At 43.2% G+C, this 16397-nt stretch overlaps 1 protein-coding gene across 1 annotated transcript in view; it reads left to right on the forward strand.

Moving 5' to 3' along the window:
* Positions 1-16397, forward strand: part of LOC136587306 (F-box and WD repeat domain containing protein 10B-like) — a 41607-nt gene that overhangs the window by 15675 nt on the left and 9535 nt on the right. The window contains exons 7-12 of the mRNA XM_066585861.1: positions 3621-3739; positions 7785-7933; positions 12192-12334; positions 12781-12939; positions 14530-14816; positions 15054-15254. Coding sequence (XP_066441958.1) covers positions 3621-3739; positions 7785-7933; positions 12192-12334; positions 12781-12939; positions 14530-14816; positions 15054-15254 — 1058 coding nt within the window. The remainder of the gene's footprint in view (positions 1-3620; positions 3740-7784; positions 7934-12191; positions 12335-12780; positions 12940-14529; positions 14817-15053; positions 15255-16397) is intronic.

The raw sequence follows: 16397 nt of genomic DNA on the forward strand, positions 1-16397 counted from the left end.
GCATCCAGGCCCTTCTTATACTCTTTTAGTGAGTTCGCCATCACCACGTCCTCAGGCAGAGAGTTCCATAGTCTCACTGCTCTTACAGTAAAGAATCAATCCCCTTATATGCCAGTATAGAAATCTTCTTTCCTATAGAAGCAGAGGATGCCCTCTTGTTACAGTCACAGTCCTGAGTATAAATAGATGATGGAGGAGATCCTTGTATTGCTTCCTGATATATTTATACATAGTTATTAGAGCGCCCCCTTGCTACAGTCCTGGGTATAATAGATGATGGGAGAGATCTCTGTATTGTCCCCTGATATATTATACATGGTTATTAGTTCGCCTCTCAGTCGTCTTTTCTCTAAACGAAATAACCCCAATCTTGATAACCTCTCTGGGTATTGTAGTCCGTTCATTCAATTTAGTTGCCGCCTTTGTATCTGCTCGAGCTTTAATATGTTCTCCTTGAGTACCGGTGCCCAAAACTGTCCACAATATTCCATGTGTGGTCTGACCAGTGACTTGTAAAGAGGAAGAACAATGTTCTTATCATGTTCCCCTAGACCTCTAATGATGCACCCCATGATCTTATTTGCCTTGGCAGCAGCTGCCTGACACTGGTTGCTGCAGTTAAGCTTACAGTTAACTAAAATTCCCAAATCCTTTTCCTTGTCAGTGCTACCCAGTGGCTTCCCATTTAGTGTGTAATGGTGACACATATTTCCCCTTCCATGTGCAGAACCTTACATTTATCAGTGTTAAAACTCATTTGCCACTTTTCTGCCCCAGCCCACAACTTATTCAGTTCCATTTGCACCCGTACATTGTCCTCTCTTGTGTTAATTACTTGAAATAGTTTTGTATCATCTGCATATATTTAGATCTTACTGTACAATCCCTCTACAAGGTCGTTAATAGAGATGAGCGAGTATACTCGCTAAGGCTAACTACTCGAGTGAGTAGTGCCTTAGCTGAGTATCTGCCCGCTCTTCTCTATAAGGCCTCATGTCCACGGGGAAAATAATAATTAAAATCCGCAGCGGATCACCCGCGCGCGGATCCGCGCCCCATAGGAATGCATTGACCACCCGAGGGTAGCTAAATACCCGCGGATGGTCAATAAATGTGAATTAGAAAAATCATGGAGCATGAAAAAAAATGGACATGCTCCATTTAGGTGCGGATCACGCTCCGGATGGCCCCATTGATCTCTATGGGGTGCGGGAAATCCGCTGCGGGTGTTAAATGCCATTTATTTGGGTGCGTGAAATCTGCATGCGGATTACAAGTTTGGCTTCTTTTTCAGTGGCCTTGCATTTTTTTTCACGCGCAGATGCAAAAATGCCATCCGCGTGCATACACGCGTGAAAAAAAACGCATCCGCGTGTCATCCGCATGCAATAAAATACTATTTTAAGCTCATCCGCACTGCATCCGCGGCCCAAATCCGCGTTACAAATCCGGAGCAGATTTGATTTTCCCCGTGGACATGAGGCCTAAAGATTCAGATGCCAGCAGGGGGCGGGGAGTGGCGGGGAGGAACGGAGGGGAGATCTCTCTCTCCCTCTCTCCACCCCGCTCCCCCCTGCTCACCGCCGCAACTCACATGTCAACTGCGCCAGCAGCCGAATCTTTAGAGACGAGCGGGCAGATACTCGGCTAAGGCACTACTCACTCAAGTAGTTAGCCTTAGTGAGTATACTCGCTCATCTCTAGTCGTTAATAAATATATTGAATAGAATTGGACCTTAAACTGATCTTGTGGTACCCCACTAGTAACGGTGACCTGTCCAATACTGCCCCCTGTGGTACCCCACTAGTAATGGTGAACCCTCCAACACTGCACCTCTGTGGTACCCCACTAGTAACGGTGACCCAATCAGAGTGTGTACTCATTTTATATACCAACCTTTTATGTGGCACAGTATCAAACGGTTCTGAATAGTCCAGATCCACAAGATCCAATGACTCTACCCGGTCCCGTCTAGAAGTTACCGCTTCGTAGAAGCTGATCAGGTTGATTTGACAGGAGCGACCCCTCACAAACCCATGCTGATATGGAAATATATGGCTAGTTTCATTAGGTACTCAATAGTTTATTTTTTCCTTATAGGTTTTTAGTGCTTCTTCGCTGCCTTCTTGTTTTAGTAGTTAAGTGCTTTTGTTTTGCTGTTTATTGCCCCCTTTACATCTTTATTGAGCCACATTATGAACCGCTCTCACTGAGTATTTAAGATGTTTTTAAAAATCTCCCATTATTGCCTGTACTCTTATTTTTGAGGACAGACAAAAAGGTTACACCATCTCTAATAAAAGTGTCACAGTTGGGGAGAGGGTAGACTCGAACGATCCCGCCTGTATCATCGATTTGTCATAGATCAACTATTCCGAGCGCCTCACCACTATGACCATGTGTCATGGTCGAACCTCGATCGATCACTCTAGCGGGACTGCAAGCTTGGAGTTGTTAGAATACAGGTTGATTTGCACCCAGCTTTCCCGAGCTTCTGCGTGCATGCAAAGTGAAAGCTTAAATCACTACCTGATCCAGCCTGACACACCCCAGCACTTTACAATGCCGTACACATATGCGCTGCCATTACCAGCTTGTAAGTCACCGGTAAGCTGGAACCCAGACTTTGAATTATGAACACAATCTTTGAGTTATGGTTCGTTGTAAAAGGGACAAGACCTAACTAATAAATTGCACATTTATTCTAGAAAAAGACTAGCAGTGCAAATATATACAAAGCATATACAAAAAGGTTTTTACATGGGAGCAAGAGGGTAAACAGGTATACACAACAAGAAAATATAATTCATATCAGGCTGGGACCTTCATACGTCCAAGAATCTTTACTAAAAAAAATTCCTTTTTTTAACTGTTGGTGCCTAAATGTCTGGGAGAACTTAGCCCTCGACGAATGAGCTTCCTGAGACTTCATTAACAGGCAAATGATTCAAACAATGCCTTGTCCTCATGCTAATTCTAACTAAGCAGATATTTGGAGCCAGGAGACTTAAGGAGAATGGAGGGACTTAGTTACTTCACAGCTAAGGTGAGGTCATACAATTATCTTTCAATATGCAAACATCCAGCAGGGGCCTGAAAAATACCAATGCTATCTAACTGCACACAACATGGTTGACATACAGCCAGGCCTGAATGGGCTGATATAAAAGGGATGCTGAGACAGGTCTACCAGGCTCTATATCACAAAAAAGTTCTTAAGCCTTTGCTGACTATGGCCTTCATCACTTCAGAAGCACCAACCATCCTTTGTTTTTCTGCTTCTACATTTCACGTAAGGCATCGCTGGTCCATCTAGGGGAGGCAGCAGCTCTGTGACATGTGTTGCACCATCAGCGCAACACTTCAAGGTATTAATATTTCTTGGTCACCTGATTTTATCGATAGTCCCCTCTACACTATGGTTTGCTTCATTTCTCTTGAATCACAGAATAGCTGTAAACTTGCTATATAGTGAGCTATATTTATCATATGACCATATGCTTAATGTCAATTGCCAAGTGTAGTTCTGACAGATTTCTCTACATAAGGTGACCTTATAGTACGGTCTGCTGGATCTGTGATGAATACTTTTATACTTTACCATACTTTTGCCTTGCAGGCAGTGGGATTTGCACAGTGGACTGTGCCTCAGAATTTATCACGGACACATGAAGACCATAACATGCCTGGATGTACACGAGTTCCTGGTTTCCGGAGCGAAAGATGGACTTGTAAAAGGTTCGCCAGAACATGGATACTAGCACAGAAATAATATTACAATAAAAAATGAAGACAGGATAAATAAAATAATAGTTATATACACTCACTGTCAAAAATAGTTAATCACCTAGAAGGAGTTGTCAAAGTCGAATGAAACTTTCTCTGTGTGAGTGTAAGGGATTACAATATTAGAGCAAAAGGATCATTTATTGTGGAGAATTGACCCCTTGAAGGGAGGCTTTAGTACCCTGTTGGGCCACCTCTAGCTTGGATACAAGATGTGATACAGGCAGGCATGGAGGCTCTAGTACCCTGTTGTACCGCCTCTAGCTTGGATACAAAATGTGATACAGGCGGGTATGGAGGCTCTAGTACCCTGTTGTACCACCTATAACTTGGATACAAGATGTGATACAGATGGGCATGGAGGCTCTAGTACCCTGTTGTCCCACCTCTAGCTTGGATACAAGATGTGATACAGATGGGCATGGAGGCTCTAGTACCCTGTTGTACCACCTCTAGCTTGGATACAAGATGTGATACAGGTGGGCATGGAGGCTCTAGTACCCTGTTGTACCACCTCTAGCTTGGATACCAGATGTGATACAGGCGGGTATGGAGGCTCTAGTACCCTGTTGTACCACCTGTAGCTTGGATACAAGATGTGATACAGGCGGGTATGGAGGCTCTAGTACCCTGTTGTACCACCTGTAGCTTGGATACAAGATGTGATACAGGCGGGTATGGAGGCTTTAGTACCCTGTTGTACCGCCTCTAGCTTGGATACAAGATGTGATACAGGCGGGTATGGAGGCATACAGGTTTCATATGGTATCCCTTTAGCATATCGCTACACATTTGCTGTAACTGAGCCTCTAGATCATGGAAACTCATTGGCTGTTGAAGCTGGTGTATCTGATGGTCCCCTACTTGTTCTATTGGCAATAATTCTGGTGAGCAGGCAGCCCATGGAAGTGTGGCAATATTGTGGAGACATTCCTGTGATACTCCTATGTGTAGCCAAGCATTATCCTGCAGGAAAATGCCTCTAGGAAGCTGCCATGAGAGGCAATATTTGTGTATACAGGATGTCCTGGACATATCACTAAACTGTCATCCCACTACTAGGGGTGACCGACTGTCATATGCGGTGACCCCCAGGCCATTACTCCAGCAGTGGGGGCAATGTGTCATTCCACCGAAAAGGCAGGACTGAGGCACTCACCCTTAGGTCCTCAGATACAGCAAATTCATCATTGAAGACAACCTTTGCAAATTGCCTTAAAGGGGTTCTGTCAGCAAGACAAAAAAAAATTCTACTCCCCTCCACCCTGCCCTGCATCACTTTGCAGTGTAACCTGTGGAAAGTTAAGCAGAAAAGTTAAAAAAAACAAAGCATACTCACCTAATTCGGTTGTTCTTGGTCCCTCCGTTGCTTAGGTGCCGCGTGTGGGGTCATCTTCAGTGGCTCCTGCGCGCTCCCGCCGTCCTGGCCGCGTCTAATCTCTGCCGTCCACGGAGAGTGGACGGCGAGTGCGCATGCATGCTGGGAAGGGGGACGCATGCGCACTCGCGTTGACTCTCCCAAGGACGGCAGACGTTAGATGCGATCAGGCCAATCAGTGGGCGGGGGGTTAGGGTTTAGCGTTAAGTTTAGCGTTAGGTTTAGGGTTAGGTTTAGGGTTTGGGTTTAGGGTTAGGTTTTGGGTTAGGTTTAGGGTTAGGTTTAGGGTTTGGGTTTAGAGTTAGGGTTTAGGCTTGGGCTTAGTTGCCGACCCTCCTACAGCCCTGCTGCTGCTTTTTTAACAGGCCGGCCACTCGTGCACATCTCCAAAGGGGGGGGGGGTGTCCCCAACAACCAAGCAGGTCGCTGGAATCGCTCACCGCTACTGAACTGCGGCTGAAATCCCAAATATGCGACCCGGGCGGCAGTACTTGCCGTCTGGCAGTGGTCGGAGCAGAGGCAGCTTCTGCCCTGCAATCGGATGGCTGCCGGAGGGAGAGGAGAAGACCTGCAGGATCCCGGTGACCGGCCCCGTACGGCACAGGTGAGTATAAATTTTTTTATTTCTCCGACAGAACCCCTTTAATTAAAAATGTCCTTTGGTTTTGTGCGTACAGCTCCTATGCAGACATGTGTCCATGATTACTGACAACAAACAAACCCTGTGTAGTCTGATCCTGCAGTCGTTATCTGTTATTCTTGTCCTACTGTCTGTAGTTTTAAGAAGAGGGACTAGAGGGCCTTTTACGGCAAGAACATTCACCAGAGAGTTCATTCGCCCCAAAATAGGGCTGTGTAAATATGTCCATATCAGCCTGCAAATGAGCAAACGCGTGTTCATTGGTTGATCGGCTCCTTTATGCAAGCCTAAAAATGCTTGCTTGTCAGCTGCAAATCCCCCCATGTAAACAGGGAGATGTGCAGCCAACCGACGATAGATGTAGGGCTCCCACACACTTGCGTTTGCGTTTTTTGTTAACGCGATTGTCAATGGGACCTTCTAATGTTAAAAACGCAACGCACCAAAAACGCAAGTGTGTGGGAGCCCGTATGGGAATGAAAATTTGTATCAGTCCCTTAAAGACCAGGCTGTTTTGTACCTAAAGGACCAGACACTTTAGGGATTTTACCCATGTGGCGGTTTTACTGCCCTATTGTTTTCCTTTAGCTACCAAAATTATTTTTGCTAGTTTTTTTTCGCTGTGACATATAGGGTGATTTTTTTAATATTTTTTTTTCCACTGACTTCTTTTTCTGTTTTTTAGTTTTATTGGCGGTAAAAAGCTAAAAAAAACTATTTTTTTTTACATTAATAATTGTTTTTTTTTAATTAGTAGATTTATGCTAAAATAAAATGAGAAAATGGGTTCCTCATTTTGTTTCAGACGTTTTGATATATATTATGTATAGTTTAGGATTACAGGGCCCATACGGCGACGGTTTTGGTTGGCGTGGGCTCATTTTCTTCCTTATGCTTATATTTTTATTTTATTCTGTAATTTTTTAAACGTATTTTTGTAAGAATTTTTTTTTACCATGTATGACCCGCCATGACATCATATAAGACCTCTGGGGGTCATTCACATTGTCTTTTTTTCATACACACTTTAATAACTGCTTCTCTCCCTTCTCCTCCGAGTTTTCTCAGCTGTGACTAACAGCTGAGGACCTGACCTGCTCCTGCTTGATTGTAGAGGCTTTAATTCCATGCTGTATTTTTGTTATCGGTGGGGATGAAGCCCAGGATAAACCACCGTAGATTTACTGCGCTTGGTCCTTAAGGGGTTAAAGATCATTTTCCCCCATACTAGTGACCCCCCTGTCATGTGTGAATGGCAGTAGAGATGAGCGAGTATACTCGCTAAGGCACATTACTCGAACGAGTAGCGCCTTAGCCAAGTATTTCCCCGCTCGTCTCTAAAGATTCGGGGGCCGTCGGGGGGCGGGGAGCGGCGGGGAAGAGCGGGGAGGAACAGAGGGGAGATCTCTCTCTCCCTCTCTCCCCCCCGCTCCCCGCCGCAACTCACCTGTCACCCGCGCCGACCCCCGAATCTTTAGAGACGAGCGGGGAGATACTTGGCTAAGGCACTACTCGCTCGAGTAATGTGCCTTAGCGAGTATACTCGCTCATCTCTAAATGGCAGTAAATGAGCACCAGTTGACTTGCTTTATGCAGCGCTCATTGCATGGGCTGATTCTCGGTCTGTGTAAAAGCACCCTAACATGTAATCGCAGGATCATGAAAAGTCTGCATAGAGTTTAAATCATCTATTTGTAAAGTTGTCTCGTTCATAATATTGGATGCATGAGAGCAGTAAAAATGGTAGCAGGGGTGTATATACTCTGTAAATAACCAGTTCTATATACGCATAGTGATGTCACATAAGCTAAAAAGAGTATTTACCCCAGAAAACCCCTTTGTATATGGGGAAACCCAGGCACAGAGCCAATTGTTGCTAGAAACCTATCAAACAGTTGGCTACAGCTCTTCGGAGCCTCATTGATTACATGGAAAGTCTTTTCCAGATCTAATGATTAAATCATCTCTTCCTTTTATAGTGTGGGACATCACTACTGGGAAATGTGTGCGGACATTTAAACATAGGGACGCGGTTCTGGCTGTAAAGATGAAGGACCAGTTGGTGGTGAGCGGCTGCGAGAAGGGTCTTGTCAAAATATGGCACACTGAATCTTCTGAATTAATCAAGGTGGGTGCAAAGAATATACAAGACATTTGGTTCAGTTATACAATTCAACAAAAAAATTACATATTTTAGTAGCCATTTTCACAAATGTAATTGAATACATAAGACATAATTACCAGGTACTGCAGCAAACAAGAATTTGTCCAGTTTCTTCCACAGTTCCCATTCCAAAAGGATTTGCTGTACTTGAACCAAAAATCAGCTTCGTCGTAGTACATGTAAAGTGGTTTTACCACGAAAGTAAGTTATCTCCTACAGGATAGGAATAACTTGCTGATTGGTGGGGTCCAACCACTGGGACTTCCATCAGAACGGAGCTCCGATGCATCCCCAAATGAATGGAGGGGTGGCCTGGCATGCGCTCTTCTATCCCTTTCAACAGGACTGCTGGAGATAGTGGAGTTCACGCTTGGGAGCCAAACCCACTCCATACGCAGAAGGTGTCCCTGATGGTCGATGCTCATCTGCAACAGACACAATCAAGAGATTTAGATGCCACTGTCAATTCTGACAGCAGCATTTACATGGCCCAACAAAGGGAGGGAGCTTCCTCTGTCACCCCAAGGGCTCGCCCACAATGAGGTTCATGTCCTCTTTCTATCTGAAAATGAATCTTTCAAAAGCTGGATTTGTGTTTCCACCATCTACTAACTTACCTAAATCTGCTATTTCCATCTCAGTGTGTGATGCTCCCAAAACTCCCAGGCAGCACCCTCGCTGTCTTGGGGTCATATTTGATTCTGAGGTTTCCTTCATTCCCTATACTCAATTACAAAAACGTTTATTGTTGCTCTGATCCATTCTCCTCTTTACTATTCTAATTTGCTACTGATCAGATCCCACACTAAACTTTCCCCTCTTCAACCCATCCTGAATGCAGAAGCCAGGCTCATCTTTTTGTTCAGCTGCTACACTCATAGCTCTACTCTGTGCCAGTCACCGCACTGATGCCTCCACCCTGTGCCAGTCACTACACTGATGCCTCCACTCTGTGCCAATCGCTACACTGATGCCTCCACGCTGTACCAGTCACTACACTGATGCCTCCACCCCGAGCCAGTCACTACACTGATGCCTCCATCCCGAGCCAGTCACTACACTGATGCCTCGACCCCATGTCAGTCACTACACAGATTCCTCAACCGTGTGCCAGTCACTACACTGATGCCTTCACCCTGTGCTAGTCACTATACCGATGACTCTACCCCGTGCCAGTCACTGCACTGGTTTCCTGTCCAATAAAGAACACAATTTAGACTCAGCACTCTTATCCATTAAGCTCTCCAAGGTGCTGAAGCGCTCAATATCTCCTTCTTCATCTCTGTCTACTCCCCTACCCATGCTCTCTGGTGTGCTAATAATATTTCACTAACTTTCACTGTAATCCAAACCCCACATTCTCATCTCCAGGACTTATCCTGAGCTGCACTAATTTTCTGGAATGCGCTACTCCAAGCAATCAGCTTGATCTCCAGCACCCACAGTTTTAAGTGTGTCCTACTTACACATCTATTTAGGGATGGCCCATCACATTCCCTAATCTATCTCCTTCCCATGTGCCCCGTTTTTATGCTGTCCTTCAAAACCTGATCACAGCATCATCCACTCGTCATATAGCCTTATGCACTTAGTATCCGTACATACAGAGATACCGGCTGGTGACTGCTCTTACAGCTGGTTGTATACTACCCTATTTATTTAAAAGATGGCTGGATCAGTGTATAGAACAATCACTTGGACCTTTTATGTCACCCCTATTTTCTCATAGATTGTAAGCTCTTGTAAGCAGGGCCAATGTTAAAAATATGCTAATATAAAATCATATAAAATACAAAAAAAAGTACACAGACCACTAAGAACTATATGAAACAATATATTTATCTGGTAGCACACAGCTGAAATCAGCATTCACGGGTACCGCTATATAAGATAATCTCCACACGTGTCACTGTCCAAGTGAAACTTCAACACATTTTCCTGTATATGTGGGAATGTAACTTCAATATACTACAGATTAGCCGTATATTGCTGGGCCAACACTCAAGAGAACAAAGTATGTCAATGAACAGTTAGCAATTGTTTCACAGATTACGGTAAATGCCAGACACATGCCAATCTCCACCCACTGCGCCCAGCGTCCTCTCCAACCTGTTCTACCGGTGTTACCAAGTGTCCATGCCTCTGAGCATGCATAGTAGTCCTGCAGGTGGTTGGCTGGGTCCTGTTGCTCGAACAAGGCAATTAGTTCTACAACAGAGCTGTATAGCAAGCCGTGATTTTCAAAGCGGAGTCCTTTCATATAGAACACACTCCATGCTTTGTGGCCAATACTAGAGAAATTGCACTTCCCTCTGGCATGTGCTATAATAGCGATTTGCTCCTCCATAGTGGAAAGCATTCCTCAGGGGTCTCACATGGACATCATATTACCATATAGTCCAATTCAGGTATACTCTGGTGTTGTGACATGCCAAATACATTTCGAGGCACCCTTGACTCTTCCTCAGTGGCCAATGATTCCAGAGTAATCTCTACTTCCTTCTTATATCCATTTTTGATTATTCTCCAAACCCTAAATGGATCCATGGAATGTATAGAATATCACTCCACCTTCCTCTGGATAACTCTTAAAAGATGAAATGGTAATGGTTTTTTTAGACAAATGGCTGTGTCCTGAATGGGTTAATAGGATTTCCCGGTTTTATGTATAAAAGCATAATCCGTGTATGCGGTGCAAAGTTCTACAACTTTCTAATATACTTTGAATTTCATTTTCAAGATGTCCGTTCACTGTCAGTTGAATGGAGACATTCTTTTTTATGTTGAGAGACCGAGGACCTGTCCTGGCCAAGTCCAAAAGATACACCGCTTATCACGTATCAGGGCACGCTTTTATATTGGTTGTACTTGTATAAATTAGACTAGGTTGCGATGGATGTAAACAAGAATGTTTCAATTTCCTGACAGCAATCGCTAAACTTAAAAATGGTGAGAAATTTTTCATTAAAATTAAATGAAAACATTTTTTCAGAACTTTTCTTGACACAGTGATAAAAACGTATCTAGACAATGCAAAAATAACCTTTGGTGCAGAAAGTTAAGGCAGCAGTATGCAGTCCTAAGGTTGCGAGTTCAATCCTCACATGGTTCTGGTAGCCGGCTCAAGGTTGACTCAGCCTTCCATTTTTCTGAGGTTGGTAACATGAGTAGCCAGTAGAGATGAGCGAGCGTACTCGGTAAGGCAAACTACTCGAGCGAGTAGTGCCTTATGCGAGTACCTGCCCGCTTGTCTCTAAAGATTAGGCTGCCGGCGCGGGTGATAGGTGAGTTGCGGTGGTGAGCAGGGGGGGGGGGGAGAGGGAGAGAGAGATCTCCCCGCTCTCCCCTGCTGCTCCCTGCCCCCTACCGGCACCCGAATCTTTAGAGACGAGCGGGCAGGTACTCGCATAAGGCACTACTCGCTCGAGTAGTTTGCCTTACCGAGTATGCTCGCTCATCTCTAGTAGCCAGCTTGCTGTGGGGTAATAAATAAATTACCTGAAAACGCTGCGGTATAAGTTGGAACTATACAAATAACAAGTCTCCCCCCCCCCCCCCCTTTAAACGGGTTGTCCCAAGTTTTAAAATTATTCTCTTTTACAGCAATCCCCAGCGCTATCAATGAAGGGAATGGAGCAGTGGCACGCCTGTATGACCTCTGCTCCATTCACTCAGGGACCAACCGAACTTCCGTTCTCGGGATCCAGGCTCAGCCCACCGGAAAACAGAGGAACCCCAGGTGGGCCCCGAGCCAGGATGAACCCCCAGCCCGACAATTAAATTGCGCACATGACCTGAACATATTGGGTGAACAGGAGTCTATCATTTCCCGCTTGCTGCATTCTCCATATACTTCAGTGGAAACAGGGCCACAGGCAAACAGAACAATCTTTCTCTTGAAGTATATAGAGAATGCAAACGTGAGGAATTTGGAAATGGGGATCAGGTAATATTTGCATGTAGCGTAATAGTGGGCTTTCAGAACGAATTTTATTGGTGAGCCCTCCGCACCCTCCTCCAACACTGTTGGAACCGGTCAGAGTCCCAGCGATCAGACTCCTACTGATCATAAAGTTATCCCCTATCCCGAGGATAGGGGATAACTTTATAACTTGGTGCAATCCCTTTAAGATCAACATGAAGAGTAGTATTGTATTACTAGGCAGATAGGTGATATATTTGTATTTCATGCCTACTTATTTTGCACTCTTCTATTGGTTAGACACTACATGGCCACCAGGGAGCTATAAAATGCCTGTCGTTGAATCATTTCCACTTGGTATCAGGAAGTTCAGATGGATATGCAATTGCCTGGAGCATGATGGGAACTTTTCAGAAACGGTTAATGACCTTCAGACATCCAAAGTAAGTAAATTATCTGTTCAAGGTTACAAATAGCTAAAGCAGGTCACACATAATGGCTTACTCGCTAAAGGTAATATAAGTGAAAAATGGAAATGCCCACAGCGACCAATCAGATTTTAGTTGTGCTTTTCCTGTCCAGGTTAAATCATGTAATCAGTTTTGCACTAATTTTTAGAAATAAGTCCCATATACATTTTATCATTGACCCAGTATAATAATGTATATGGTCCCTTAGAAAGCTAGAAGCTCTTTCAAGGATTTAGGCCTCCTACAATCAGCTGTGATCGGTCAAGGAACCTAGCAAAATGGGACTAATTTCCCTACAGTGCCCCCGCAGGAAAAATGGAGTATTACACAGTGTCTAATGAAACCAATGGGCTGTGTGTAACTAAGCAAAATACATTAAATGCGGTTTGAAACTAATCCTTCACTTAATATGCTAACAGGGAGGTGATGTGTCTGGAGCTGCTCTATCTCAGGGTTATTACAGGATGTGCTGATGGCAAAATACGTGTATTTAATTTCCTCAATGGAGACTGCCTCCGAGTGATGAGAGCCAATAGCAGAGGAGACCCGGTGGCCGCGTTGTGTATTCGTGACAACAGGTAACCATATTATAATATACTAGCATCGGGCTAACCTTATCAATGATGATTTTTGTATCAAGATCGAGGAAAAATGTCACTCTACCGGTCAATTATTTTAATGACTAAATTATGGAGTATATTTAAGCAGATTTTGCAACTAGATTGATTTACTATATATACCCCCTCTGGAGGAAACCGAAATTGCCAGAGTTTTTTAAGAGGGATTTTCACTGTGGGAGAGGAGAGGGGTAATCTTTCTCAAACCGACACATTCTGGGGGCTTTTTTCTACAGTTTTGAACAATTTATAGAGCTTTAGTATATTCTCTATAGTCACTTTTTTCAGCCCCTACAGTTATAACATGCATTTGCTGTTTACGCCGGTCAGTATCTGTGTTTATGGTCCAACACCCGTTGGGGAATTTTCTTGGGTGTGCTGGAGCTACGAAGGGTGTAATATCTTGTTTATATAGATAAATGCTTTCTTACTATCTACAGCAGTTGCCAATACAGGCCAAATTAGTGAAGATAAATGGGCTGTAGTGATATGTACGATTCCAACAATATCGCCTGTATCGCCATCTGAAAGTCAACGAGTATGGCAATTGTATTTAGTGCATGGAGTTTTTTGCACTCCATTAAAGTTGTTTAATATGGGTATTAGATAAAACTCCCCGTCCGAAATGTTATATGGAAGGTGCAGATTTAATGCATATAGTCTGGGATAGTGATCCTAGAACTTGTATATTGGGTATTGTTGATGGGCTTACTCTTCTGGGAATTCAGAGGGCATTGAATCAGGCATGGAAGTTGATTTCTGCCCATTGGAGGCAGCCTGCCCCCTGGCAGTAGGAGATTTTGTGGCAAAGATGAGAGATAATATCCTTGGAAAGGGCGATATATCAAAAAAGAGGCTGATTGACCAAGTTTGAAGAAATTTGGGAAGATATATCTAATACATAGTACATATTGAGTGCTGCTTGCATTGAGATGTTGTAGAAGGTGATGAAGAGAGGTGAGAAGGTGGAGAAGGGGTAGAGTTTTTGTTTGTCTATTTGCCTGTATGTCTAAATACAGATAGTCCCCTACTTGCGAACGTCGCAAGATACGAACAACCTGTCCTGCAGTATGATGTAATGCTATGGCATTACATCATACTGTGCCGCGATCAGACAGGCAGACTATCAAGCCATGGCATAGGCACACCTTGATAGGCACTATGCATAGGCAACCTTGGTGCCTTTCAGAAGGCCCCTGGCTGCCATGGCAACCGCAAGGCATCCCACAATCTAATCACAGGAGGCTGTATGGGACCCCCGAACGTCGGGTACAGGCTGTTTCTTACAGGCAACACCCGGCGGTAGCAGTTCTGACAAGCTGCGCCGCTCGTCGTAACTGTTAACGCCTTAAATGCCACCATCAATTCTGACAGCGGCATTTAAGGCGTTAACAGTTCTGATGAGCGGCGCATAATACTGTTCATGTAGCCCCAATAATCCCTGTATGATCACCAGGTTCTGGCATCTCAATGTCATATCTTTTCTAATACTATTGACAGACCTGCATCTACAGTAAATTCATATATCCAACTTGTTTTCCTGAACTCTAGGATGGTGATTAATGTACTGACAAGCATCATGATCTTCCAGTTTGAGGAGGTCTCATGGGATTACTCACAAGCATCAGAACGAGTCAATGTTATGAAGGAATTGCAACAGTTTCAAGAAGCGCCTATCCAGATTAGGCCATACAGCTATGTACGTGCCCAGAGAATGAAACGCGTTGGCTCCAGCAACAGGAAGTTCTACCAGGAAGATGAAAATGGTCGAGATACAAAGAGCCAGCTGTCCCATCATGCTCGTAGCCTTTCTGCAAGAAGCATGAAGAGAGCGCATGGTAACATACTGCTTTTATTCTTATGTATACAGTATATTCATATATAAACTAGTAAATGAAACCAACACGTGTCTATATCTAATCCGAATATGCACCAGACGGGACACCTCCACTCTATACAAGTTCCATAATATGACTCCTCTTACACTGAAAGAGCCATACAAACCATACTATAAATGAATATGTAAATGATGTATGTAGTTCATGCTAATTATACTCTGATCAATGCCATTGCAGATTTACATGAGGAGTCCTTAAAACCAGTTACTTGGACAGAGTTGAGAAATTACCGCAGAAGTTTTGCTTATATTGATCTGCAACCAGAATTCTATAAGAAGCCTCCATCTGCAGGCAGATCCCGCACAGCAGGAGAAAGAGACCGAGAGCCATGTAGTAGGACAAGCTCAGCTCCTGCCATGAAAACAAAGGATTATTCTGGTACCAAAAATGTTACCATCTGTTCCTGTTCAGATCCAGATACTTATATAGGGGCAGTATTATAGTAGTTATATTCTTGTACATAGGAGGCAGTATTATAGTAGTTATATTCTTGTACATAGGGGGCAGTATTATAGTAGTTATATTCTTGTACATAGGGGGCAGTATTATAGTAGTTATATTCTTGTACATATGGGGTAGTATTATAGTAGTTATATTCTTGTACATAGGAGGCAGTATTATAGTAGTTATATTCTTGTACATAGGAGCAGTATTATAGTAGTTATATTCTTGTACATAGGAGGCAGTATTATAGTAGTTATATTCTTGTACATAGGAGGCAGTATTATAGTAGTTATATTCTTGTACATAGGGGGCAGTATTATAGTAGTTATATTCTTGTACATAGGGAGCAGTATTATAGTAGTTATATTCTTGTACATAGGGAGCAGTATTATAGTAGTTATATTCTTGTACATAGGGGGCAGTATTATAGTAGTTATATTCTTGTACATAGGAGCAGTATTATAGTAGTTATATTCTTGTACATAGGGGGCAGTATTATAGTAGTTATATTCTTGTACATAGGGAGCAGTATTATAGTAGTTATATTCTTGTACATAGGGAGCAGTATTATAGTAGTTATATTCTTGTACATAGGGGGCAGTATTATAGTAGTTATATTCTTGTACATAGGAGCCAGTATTATAGTAGTTATATTCTTGTACATAGGGGACAGTATTATAGTAGTTATATTCTTGTACATTGGGAGCAGTATTATAGTAGTTATATTCTTGTACATAGGGGGCAGTATTATAGTAGTTATGTTCTTGTACATAGGAGCAGTATTATAGTAGTTATATTCTTGTACATAGGGGCAGTATTATAGTAGTTATATTCTTGTACATAGGGGGCAGTATTATAGTAGTTATATTCTTGTACATAGGGGGCAGTAATATAGTAGTTATATTCTTGTACATAGGGGCAGTATTATAGTAGTTATATTCTTGTACATAGGAGGCAGTATTATAGTAGTTATATTCTTGTACATAGGAGCAGTATTATAGTAGTTATATTCTTGTACATAGGGGGCAGTATTATAGTAGTTATATTCTGGTACATAGGAGCCAGTATTATAGTAGT

This window comes from Eleutherodactylus coqui, chromosome 13 (assembly GCF_035609145.1).
Source record: "Eleutherodactylus coqui strain aEleCoq1 chromosome 13, aEleCoq1.hap1, whole genome shotgun sequence".
NCBI classification, from domain to species: Eukaryota; Metazoa; Chordata; class Amphibia; order Anura; family Eleutherodactylidae; genus Eleutherodactylus; species Eleutherodactylus coqui.